Source organism: Gobius niger (genome assembly GCF_951799975.1).
Source record: "Gobius niger genome assembly, chromosome: 16".
NCBI classification, from domain to species: Eukaryota; Metazoa; Chordata; class Actinopteri; order Gobiiformes; family Gobiidae; genus Gobius; species Gobius niger.
Window position 1 is genome coordinate 26,670,235 of NC_136867.1, and position 12,074 is coordinate 26,682,308.

The following is a 12,074-nucleotide window of genomic DNA, read 5'->3' on the forward strand; positions in this document are numbered from 1 at the left end:
ACTTCATACAAATCAGAGGTACTTTTACCGTTGTAGAGTTTAACCTCTTAACCCCTGCCTTAACCGAGCACATTTTCTCCAGTTTTCCTTTACCCAGATCTAAAAAGCCTCTCAACTGGAGCTCACAGCCTATAGGAGTAACGCTTCATTTGAAAGCTAAGACCGTCAAAACTGATCTACGATTTTTCCTCAGGTTGCCGCTGCGTCGTGTTCACTTTTTTGTTGCGTTTGTCGCTAGTTTTTGTCGATCTTTTGATTCATTTTTTTCCAAGAAGCTTTTAAGTTTTGGGAAAGATCGAACTGGAGAAAATGTGTTCGCTAAAGGGGTTAAGTGCTGGAAAAATATGAAAAATACTGTCAATTATAGAACACCAAATGAGGTCATATACTGTATTATGCACAAAAATTGGCCCCCGACTGAGCAAACTTGCCTACTCCTGATATATATATATGCTAAATGTAAGGATAGCCAATACTCTTCCCACTGTGAAGCTCAAGTAATTGTTTCCCTTATTTATGTTGAGTTACTTTTAAATATGTGAATTTTCCGCAATGTTTTATTTTTGTTGGATTACTGCTAGAAGAAGCTACTCACTTTCATATATTTTTAACTTTTTTACTTCAATGTTTTTGCTACTCCACCCACCTTTGTTAATAAGTAGGTTTACTGTGAATGTGAACCAGGGCTGAAAGTCTAAAAAACTCGACTCCAACTTCGACTGAAACAAGAATCATTAAAGGAACAGGCCAGCGTTTTTCCATACTGAGATATGTTCTTACCTGAGCTTAGATGAGTTGATGTGTACCTGTCTGGTCTTTGTGCGTGCCCTCAGTTATGCAAAACGACCAATGATGTTGTTAGCATTTCCCTCTCCCAGTATACTCCTATAGCTCCAAACGGGGGTGAAGTTAGAAGCGATCAAGCTCTTCCACTGGCACAAAGACCAGACAGGTACGGATCAACTCGTCTAAGCTCAGGTATGAACAGATCTCAGTATGAAAAAACGCTGGCCTGTTCCTTTAAGGTGCAAATTGGGACTTTAAACTATTTAAGACAGCACTGTACCAGACAAATCTACAAAATATGACATTATTATGCACGTACAGGTATATTCTTTCAGCACATGGATTGGACTTTGTAACACAATTGTAAAGATAGGTTTGTTTATTCATATATCACAACACGGTTAACCCCTTAACTCCCACGTGAACCGAGCACATTTTCTCCAGTTTGGCTTGACCCCAGTCCAAAAGCTTCTGGAAAAAAGCTGTGAAAATAGCAACAAAACTGAGACAAAAACAATGATGGAAATGTGACTCAAAAGTGAGAAAACATTGACAAAAAAGTGACGAAAAAAATGTATGAAAAAGTGGTAAAAATGTCACAAAAATGTCACAAGAAATTGACAAAAAAATTGACGAAAAAAATGACAAAAATGTGACAAAAAAATTACAAAAATGTGATAAAAATTTGACAAAAAAATTACAAAAATGAGTTGAATAAATACTCAACAAAAAAATTATGGAAAAAAAATCTGATGACGTGAGGACAAAGATCCTCTCAGTTCAGGCGGGAGTTAAGAGCTTAATATGTATTAGCAGAACATATATTTAATCTTTAAAATAATGTGTGGAAAGTGAACAATACTTTAATGAGCACAACAACAAAAAACATTACAGCAGCTCCTACCCTCTAACACTTCATTAGCAGCATTTACAGTCTATAGAGGGAGTTTTAACTTTATATAAATTGAAAAGTTCTTTAGAATTTCCTTGTTCGTGTCAGTAGTAAAATATAGAAAACAAAATAAAGTGTTTGCTTCTGGTCTCCTCCATGTGGTCATTCTTCAGTCTGCAGACCTGAAAGATTGAACAGGAAAACAATGTGTACAGTAGTGAAGCATATGAGCAAAAAACAACAACATAATTTTGGTATTTCTGGTGAACTTATACAGTAGAAATTGTTGAGCAAGGTCATAATTTTTCAAGATATTGAAATTTAATGAAAGATTGAATCTAATTGACTGCTTTTTAATTAAGTTTAAGGCCTTGATTTTGACAATTTAATGACTTAAGGCCCCGTGGAAACCTGTCGAAGTCATACTGGTCTGGAAATTAGATAAATACACCAACAAACTTACCATTTCACCTATGACCTTTTCGGACTTCTGGCCTATTTGCTTCTACAGGACTAAATTTGCCTACAAGTCTACTGCTACCAAGGCTACAACTACAAATACTAACTATAGTACTTTTACAATCAGACTTGTTGCTAATAGTCAGGGACCCAAACTCTCAAAAGCTCTTTAAATTGGGTTGAACCTGACATGGTCTGCTATATGTTTTATTTGTGTTTTTTCTGTTAACTTTGACCCTAAGGACCAATAATCGGAGGGTCTGCTCTGCTGGAAATATCGAGAGAAAAAATTGTGGCCATTTTAGTGTATGCACCCTGCATTTTTATCAGAAAAATGTGAAAAATGACTTTTTTCCCTCAAATCCTCAGTGGGTTGAGTAGGCTGTCAATAAATGCATTCCAGATACACAGAACACATGTGCTGAGAACATCCACTGAAAAAATCGCTCTTAAAACACATTTCTACACATTTTTGCATCAACTGTAGACACATTCCACAGAAAAAATGATCAAAATCCTGTTGGTTACCACGGTAATTGTTACAGGGTAGTACCTTTGGCCTCAAATGACACATGACAATGTCTTCTTTCCAATGATACCAAATACATTGGTGTAAATCATTATCTAATGGGCTGAAAATGGCCTAAATCAAAATATGGACCAGTGTCAAAAGTGACTTTTGACAGTTCTGAGGTTCTGAGTCTGTTGATCACTTATTGGTCTTTAAATCATCACAGATCCAATGATTTTGGTCGGATTTTGATCATTTTTTCTGTGGAATGTGTCTACAGTCTGTTTAAAATAATGGCATATTGACTGATGCCATAACTGGGTGGAATAGTTGATAAAGTAAAGATAAAAATATTGTGGGAAAAAAGTGAGAAAACGTTCTTCTTCCTCTTCTTCCTCTTCTTCCTCTTCTTCTTCTTCATTAAATTGATGCAAAAATGTGTAGAAATGTGTTTTAAGAGCGATTTTTTCAGTGGATGTTCTCAGCACATGTGTTCTGTGTATCTGGAATGCATTTATTGACAGCCTACTCAACCCACTGAGGATTTGAGGGAAAAAAGTCGTTTTTCACATTTTTCTGATAAAAATGCAGGGTGCATACACTAAAATGGCCACCATTTTTTTTCGCGATATTTCCAGCAGAGCAGACCCTCCGATTATTGGTCCTTAGGGTCAAAGTTAACAGAAAAAACACAAATAAAACATATATCAGACCATGTCAGGTTCAACCCAGTTTTGAGAGTTTGGGTCCCTGACTATAAGGCGAATATAGTATTATAACAAAAGTGCAAATGTCTTTCAAATGTGCTGAGATTAATACATTCAGTTATTACAATAGCAAATGAAAAAAATGTAAAAGGCTAAAGACTTACCTTGAAATTGTTGGACTTGGATCTTTTGTAACCGTCTCTCTTCAAAGGTCCTGGCAGCTTCCTGTAAAATCAAAGCAAATCAAATCAACAACCAGGGCCGTAGTCTGGGAGTCCTCGCCCAGGAATTATTTAATTTCACGTATTTTAAGTTATCAAACACACTTTCATCTCATCCTTTACTGTCTAACAGCTTCATCAACCCTCACCTCTCACGCTAACTCACTCTCAGATAAAAATATACACTTCATCTTTAATATAAAGCTTTATTTAAAACTGTTATTTCAAAACAAATGACAAAATTCTTGTCTAGACCTGGACTGAGTGAGACTTGGACTAAACCAGGACTATATACACAAGACCGGACTGAATGAAACTAGGACAAAACCAGGACTACTAACGACTAGACGTTGAGTATGTTCCAAACCCAGGTTTGTCAAAGCCAGAACAAAGCAAACTTTGAAAGACACTTTACTGAGCCACTGCCATGGACACTACCTGCACTTTCTCTCTCCCTGTCTTCTTCATGATTCACTCTCGCTTTTTTGCCGTCAACCTGAGGCGGGGCATCTGCTGCTCTTTTCCCCGTGACCCTGAAGACCAACTTGCTTTGCTTGAGCCTCTTCATCTCTTTCTCTGTTTCAGTGAGGAGGAAATGTTACGACCTGATAATAGCCTAGGCCAGTGGTTCCCAAACTTTTTGGAGCCGTGTTCCCCCTGAAGCTTTGGGTGACGAGTCGTGTGCCCCCAACAATGACGCGACGAATATCACATAATAAAATATCAATGTCATCCATTATTACAGTGAATTCAAGCAGGTTTTCCACTTTTTAAAACGCTTGCTCATCTCAGTGATAGACTATTAAAAATCCAGTTTGTGTCCTAGATAAATACAAAAATATGAAATGAAAATGTCAATTTTTGTATTATTTTTAAAACTATTATCTTTAAAAAGGAACAGGCCACCGATTTTCCATACTGAGATCCGTTCTTGCCTGAGCTTAGACGAGTTGATGCGTTCCTGTCTGGTCTTTGTGCGTGCCCTCAGTCACGCACAAAGAACAAAGCAAACTTTGAAAGAAACTTTACTGAGCCACTGCCATGGACACTACCTGCACTTTCTCTCTCCCTGTCTTCTTCATGATTCACTCTCGCTTTTTTGCCGTCAACCTGAGGCGGGGCATCTGCTGCTCTTTTCCCCATGACCCTGAAGACCAACTTGCTTTGCTTGAGCCTCTTCATCTCTTTCTCTGTTTCAGTGAGGAGGAAATGTTAGGACCTGATAGACTGTCACAAAAAATAGCCTAGGCCAGTGGTTCAGATATAAAGGGCTTTAGAGGCAGAGGAGGGCAATGATGCGACCGCAGACACTTCCCCTTCAGCGAGAACTAAGGTGAACAACAGAATCTTTTGCCCCATGAAATAGAGCAGCCTCAAAAATAAAAATGTATCATCAAAAACAATTGGGACGTCCTCAGGAGTGACCCTGCTCTGACTGCCGTTTTCCCTGAGCCCCCTTTGTTCGCTGTCCGTCGAGCTCCTGCACTAAAAGACCCATTCATGTCATCATTTTGCAAACTGCAATTCAACGCATGTCGTATACCGCGTTGACTGCTCTTGTGGAAGCTTTTAGATCGGAAGAACTAAAAGGCGCCTAAAGGACAGATTCTGGGAACTCAAAAACTATCCCATGGCTGAACATTTTAAACTACTCTGGAGATATTTTTTTTGTAATTCAAGCAGTTTTTATATTTGTAGAGTTTTTTGTGGTGCTAGGCTAATGCAGGGCTAGCGCATTTCTATGGTATCAGCTAGCCTGCATTAAAAACAGTCTGACCTGCTCCACAGAGCACCTGAGGCAAATCACTTATAACACCAGACTAACCATATAAATGGCTGTGTCAATAGAATAATTTTAACCATTTTGCATTTAAAATAACTTATATTTGAGCAGCATCAGCTTCGTGGTTGTATAAGCTACGCAGCGGCGGAGTGATCCGCTAGAAAATAGTCCCTCAAAATGCGATCATTCATGTGATGCAAGGTCAGTTATATTCCAAAAATGATTCTATCGACACAGACATTTATATGGTTAGTCTGGTGTTATAAGGGATTTGCCTCAGGTGCTCTGTGGAGCGGGTCAGACTGTTTTTAAGATAAGATAAGATAAGATAAGATAAACCTTTATTAATCTCACAAAGGAGAAATTCACTTGTTACAGTCGGCGTTACTTCACAGTCTTATTGTAGAGTCTGACAGCAGTGGGGATGAAGGCTTTGCGGTAGCGCTCCGTCCTGCACTGAGGGTGTCTCAGTCTGCCACTGAGAAAGCTGCACAGCTCTTCTACAGTCCCGTGCAGTGGGTGGGAGGTGTTGTCCATGATGGAGGTGAGCTTGGCTAACACCCTCCTGTCCCTCACCTCCTCCACAGAGTCCAGGGGGCAGCCCAGGACGGAGCTGGCCCTCCTGACCAGCTTGTTCAGTCTGTTCTTGTCCCGCAATGCAGGCTAGCCTAGCACCACGTAACTCTTCAAATATAAGAACTGCATGAACTACAAAAAAAAATATCTCTAGAAATCAGCAACACCCTGGATAACTAGGAAATGAGGCCCTATGTCAAAAATCCTGAAATATCCCTTTAATATAGACGGTGCAATCACACGTATGACCTGAGGTGGCAGTAGTGAGCATAAAATGGCCAACTTGTATCAAGTCTCTTTAAGCTTTCAGTCAGTGTGCCTCGGACTTCGTCTATAATTCAAGTACTCTCTTTTAGAACACCTTTCTTTACATTTTTTCACTAATCTAATCAACTCTACTAAATAATAAAATGCATTACCTGATCCGTTACTCTCCATCTCTTGGTCAGCAGCTTCTCTCCAGTACTTTTCCATCAGCTTATTCACATCAACTCCTTCGCACTCGATTTGCACCGAATACTGCGGCAAGGCCAACACCGGGTGATCCTCCACGGCGATGATTTTCACTTTCAGAACTTTATCCACCAGCAACTCGAAGTAATCGTCGCATCCCTTGTCCTCCCACGTGCCTTTGGACTGGTCGAACCCATGCAACTTGCACAGAAACCCTTGAGGAAGCTTTTCAAGTAGATTTTGTGGAAGGAATCTTGTATCCTTTATGGCCACTTCCGTTTCGTTTCCATAGTCGATGAAAACCACAGTCAGCGTTTCGGCGGTTTTCTTACTGACCAGCGCCCTGTACCACATATTGTCCTCTGAGAACAGGGCAAGGCATAAATCTCCTTTCTCTAAAGTCTCGGGGCGCGGTTGGAATCTCCCGGCGCTTTGAGCAAACTTTTCAATTTTGTCGAGCTCGTCGGAGTTGGCGAACTGACACCAAAAGTAACTCGGATCGACGATACAGGTAGCGTAGACTTCTTCTGTTCCGTTTAGCGACACGTTTGGCGTTTTGAAGGCCTTTTGTTTGGATAGATTCATGTTCTGAGCTAGGGTGCTTGAAAGGTCCTCGATATTGTCAAAAGGCATCCAGTACTTTTGCATTGCTTCGTTGACTGCCGTATCCCCGCAGTCAATTTGCACAACAAACTGAGGCAGCTTGTGCTCTTGATTTTCCACAACAGAAGTCGGGGTCACTTTTAGGTCGTTGTCTTCCAAGAGACTGTAGAAAATGTCGTAAACCTCATCATCCCACGCACCCTTAGTGAGATCGAACCCATCCAGGAAACACAGGAATCCTTGGGGCACAGCTTGTTGCAACTTTATAGACAACGGTCGAACTTTTGTGACTTTTATGTCCGCTTCGTTTCCGTAGTCGATGAACAAGACTGAAAACTTGTCTGGGGTTTTGCTTATCACCTGAGCTCGATACCACACTTTGTCGTCGCTGAAAAGTGCCAGACAGGGGCTACCGGGAACGAGAGCGTCGGAGAAATTCCGACAGTATGGGAGTTGGCCTTCGTTTTGAGCCCGTTTGGTGATTTTGTCCAACTTGGCTGTGTCGCGATACTGGCACCAAAAGTAGTCCGGCCCCGAAATGGACGAAGCGTATGCCATCACCGTTTTATTCATGGGCAGTTCAGGCTTGTTGTACATGTGTGTCTTTGCATTCACTTCAGGAACTTGAGCAGGTGTACTCTTTGCATTCACTTCAGAAACTTGAGCAGGTGTACTCTTTTCATTCACTTCATTAACTTGAGCAGGTGTACTCTTTGCATTCACTTCAGGAACTTGAGCAGGTGTACTCTTTTCATTCACTTCAGGAACTTGAGCAGGTGTAATCTGGGTATTAGTTTGTGGTAAATGTGACCATTTTGGCGGATTATATCGCCTGCAGAAGTCCATCACGTCAAAATCAAATTGCACAGTGTACTGCGGGACTTTGACCTCCTCATTATGCTCCACGGCCAATATTTTAAGTGTGATGATTTTGTCCAACAACAGATCGAAGAAGGCATCGCAAAGTCTGTCGGTCCACTTCTCTGCGTCCTCCTCGAAGTTCTCCAAGTAGCATAAAAACGCTTGAGGTTGTATTTCCTTCAAACTCGGTGGGATCGGTCTCACGTTGAAAATCCGTACATCGTCCTCATTTCCGTAGTCGACGAAAACTACGTTAAACTTGTCCTTTTTGCGGCTTATAACTTGGGCTCTGCACCACTCATTGTCAGCGGAATACAAAGCCAAGCAAGGACTTCCGGGTGCAAGAGTCTCTGGAAATAGGGGATCTTCGGCCCAACCGGATTTTTGGGCAAGGTTGGTGATTCGATCCAACTCTGGGTCGTTGTTATACTGACACCAAAAGTACCCGGGACTAGATATTGAAGAAGCGAACACCTTCACCGTCTGGTTTACTAGAGCATCCGGATTACTGAACCAGACAGGTTTTATTTCTTTATTCAAGCTCTCGTTCAACGCGTCCCCACCGCTCGATATTTTATATTTTGTCAAGAGTTTATGCAACGCAACATCGTCAATCTGAACAGTGTATTGCGGCAATCGAACTTCAGAGTTTTGCTCCATCCTTAGCACTTTCACCTTGACCGGTCTGTCCGCCACAGCGTTGTAGAATTTATCAAAAAACGTAGATCTGTATTTTGTACAGTCAATGTCGTCCAAAGTGCAAAGGAAAGCTTGGGGCGCGAACTCGAGCAAAGTGTCAGACAGCGGGCGCACGTCTTTAAAATCAACAATCTCTTCGTTGCCGTAGTCGATAAACACTACTGTAAATGTTTTATAATTTAACTGGATCACTTGAGCGCGATACCACTGGTTGTCGCTCTCGTCCAACGCCAAGCATGGGTCACCAGAAATTAGTCGTGTAGAGAAAAAAGGGGCTTGCTTAACTTGGCCCTCAATTTGAGCGAGTACAGTTACTTTATCCAGATCGTCCGTGTTACTGCATTGGCACCAGAAGTATTCGGGAGATGTAACGGAGGTCAAATTCAACTCCTGGGTCTTGTTGAAAGATACAATTGGCTTTTTGTACATTTTAACTTGTTTAGGGGTTGTTAGAATTGGATTTGTTGGCAAGGTCTTCTTTCTAGCGTCGACTTCCATAGCATTCGTTTGCTCAGTGTTCGTTTCAGTGATCTTTTCTTGAGATTCCTTTTCCACAGTTGCATATTGTGGCTGAATATCAACCAATATCCAGTCCTCCACATCATTTCCTCCACTTGTTGCCAACTTTTGAGAGCCATTTTGTTGAGCCACTTCTGACTGGCAAATATCAACTTCCATATTTGACACTAGAGTTGTTTTCCCGTTGCAACGTTGCCCGTTCTCCACTCCAATATTAACAAGCTTCTCTCTTACTTGTGCGTTTAGACTCTTGGAACCATCATATAGTTCAACCATGAGCCTTCCGTTTTGTCTTTTTTCCATCACATGCATTGTGAAAGTATGTCCAACCACGTTCTCCGCAAACCATTCATTTACTTCTTGCGGGACCTCTTCTGGGATGTTGAACAACCCCATTCGAACGGCCAGAATTGGGATGGCTCTTACTGCGTTTGCTTCACAAGGAAATGGTCGGATATCGGATTTATTTAATGCAAGTGTTTTGCCAATGTCAACAAAATGCACTTTCAAATCTGGTGATATCTCCAACACTTGCCCTCTGTGCCAGTTCGAATCGCTGTATCTCGCAATGCACATGCCTTTCGCAATCGGGCAGTCAGACGGCACAGAATCGGTGACTAGTTTTTCGATATCGCTCTGCACTCGCTGGAACAAAGGCAGATTTGTCTCAAGTTGGCCGTAGAACTTGTGCACTGTCTTTGTATGGCTTATGCTAATCTTCTCCCTCGAATCCACCACAATATTGTGACTTGACCGCTTGTAAGTTTTAGGTCTAGTGGCCACTTTTTCAGCGAGAACTTGAGACGCGCTTTCCGATTGCGTTTGCAGATCGACCACGTTGAGAAGCAGGCCTTCTTCGTCAGACTCGACCGACTTTATGACACATTTTAGCCCGGCATTTTGAGCCGTACATGAATCCACGAACTTGTGAAACTCTTTGCTCGTGTAGTTGACGTCCGTGGCAGGGAGGTTGAACAAGGAGCATTGGAAAGCTTGCGCATCTAAACGTAGGAAAGCTGGGTCAATCGGACGCAATTCTCGCAAAGGGACCTTTTTAGTTTGACCGTAATCTATGAATCTCACTTCAACATCCGGAGATTCTTGGTTCGCAATGACCTTCGCCCTGTACCACATGTTATTGTCGGGATTTCTTGCCACGCAAATTGACTCCACCAGCGGTTTTGGGTGGACAGACGCGTAGTGAGCTTGCAAATCTTTCATGAGAACTTCCAGCTTTGTGTCACATTGAGAAGTCTGACACCAGAATTTGCTAGGACTGTCAATTGATGAGATTTTCACGCCAACGCTAGCTCCGACGGTTAGCGAATCGCAAAGCGGCATCTCCAATGAACTCAAGTGTGAGCCATAGTTTGGAGTAAACGGATGCTCTACGTTTTGGTGGAAGATGCTCGGACCAGACGCTTCATGAGTAGCACCGTTTAGAATCAGCTTGTGTGCGAACATCTGCTTTGCATCTTCACTCATTTCTACATCCTTCTCCATAAAGAAATTGTTTATACAAGTCGCATTGGTTGTGTAGAGACTGACCGAGTAGATATCTTCTGGCAGAACATGACGTTCGAATCGGGCTACAACGTTTTGGTTCATTGTTAGCGATTTCAAGTGGTCGATTTCATCCTTAGTCCATTCCTTCTCTCTCCTTACTCCGTCCAAACAACACCGATACGTGACGACAGGCATCTGCAAAAACCTGCGCTCCAAGTGTTTCACATTTGCGGCTTGGACGAGTTCATGTTTCCCTTCGTCTACGAAAAAGACGGCAACTGCTGCATCGTTCGAAGCGATTTGTTGCTTTAAAACAGCACGCCGCCATTTTCCGTCAACGCCCTTAGCAGCACATGGCGTTCCGATACTTTGAGGAGGCAAATCATCAATGCCAGACTTATCTTTCCCAGCTTCATTCATTTTCTCGGTTAGGATCTTGATCGCATTGGAAAAGATGACAAGTTCGCAGAATATTTTTCCTTGATCAGTCACTTCCGTCACTGTAATTGACTCGAATGTATTGGCCAAGAGCTCAGGGTATAAATAGTGGTCGCCATGTTCTGGTTGGTTGCTTGTTCTCATGGGTTCATCTTCCTCAGGCAAATTCAGGCATTTTAACACCAGATTTTTAAATTCGCTTCCTGGGATCTTTTTCGCCACCCCTTCTTTACACAAGTGCTTCGAAATGGTCGGGACATCCAGCAGAATGGTCCGATCGGGCATGAGCGCGTGCTGGACCAGTCCCTCGAACTCTTTCCCCGGCAAAGATCTGAGGAAGTTGGCCACTCGCTCGGGCCAGTCGTTTTCAACAGAGAGCACGTTGGCCAGCACGCAGGACTCGATTTCAGGCGGGAGGATGAAGCACTCGTCTTTCCCCCACGCCAACGCTTCGCCGGTCACGCCGTGAGGCTGCGCCCGGTCGATCAGAAACACCTCGTACTTTTCTCCATGCACGGAAACGATTCGAGCTCGGTGCCATTTTTCGTCCACGTTGACCAGGCAGAGGTCTCCGGGTTTCCCCTCGGGTCCGCAGAAGCTCCTCTTGGGAAGCTGGATCTCCTCCTGCATCTGAGCGTAGACGTGTTGGATGTCGTTGCTCATGCTGACCCACAGCTCCACGAGGCCACAGCTCCGGTTCACATTGACTCTCGTGACGATGACGGAGACTTCGGAGCCGGGAGTCGGGACGCCGGGAACGGAGCACATTTTGGAGACAGGATGTAGTGACCTAGAAACATACACAAAATGAAGTCGTTAAAAGCAGCAAAAAATATGGATCTTTTTAGTAGTAAATATGAATTATTCAATAAAAAAACATAAGTAAAAAATCTATTTGGAACATTTTCTTTCACTCCTTAGTAAAAAAAATACATAAAATACGCAGTAAACAATTGAAATGTAGTGTTATAAAAAATATGATGTATAAGGATGTGAAATTATTTAAGCTCTTAATCCCCATTAGCCTGGCTAACACCAGACTAAAATCACAAGTGATATT

General features: G+C 42.4%; 1 protein-coding gene across 1 annotated transcript; it reads right to left on the reverse strand.

Moving 5' to 3' along the window:
* Positions 1–1,591: 1,591 nt before the first annotated feature.
* Positions 1,592–11,794, reverse strand: tdrd6b (tudor domain containing 6b). The gene is made up of 3 exons (XM_079573610.1): positions 6,355–11,794; positions 3,520–3,580; positions 1,592–1,860 (listed from the first exon to the last, which is right to left on the reverse strand). The coding sequence occupies exons 1-2, from the start codon at positions 11,780–11,782 to the stop codon at positions 3,561–3,563; spliced, it is 5,448 nt and encodes a 1,815-aa protein (XP_079429736.1). The 5' UTR covers positions 11,783–11,794; the 3' UTR covers positions 1,592–1,860; positions 3,520–3,560.
* Between the last annotated feature and the right edge of the window lie 280 nt (positions 11,795–12,074).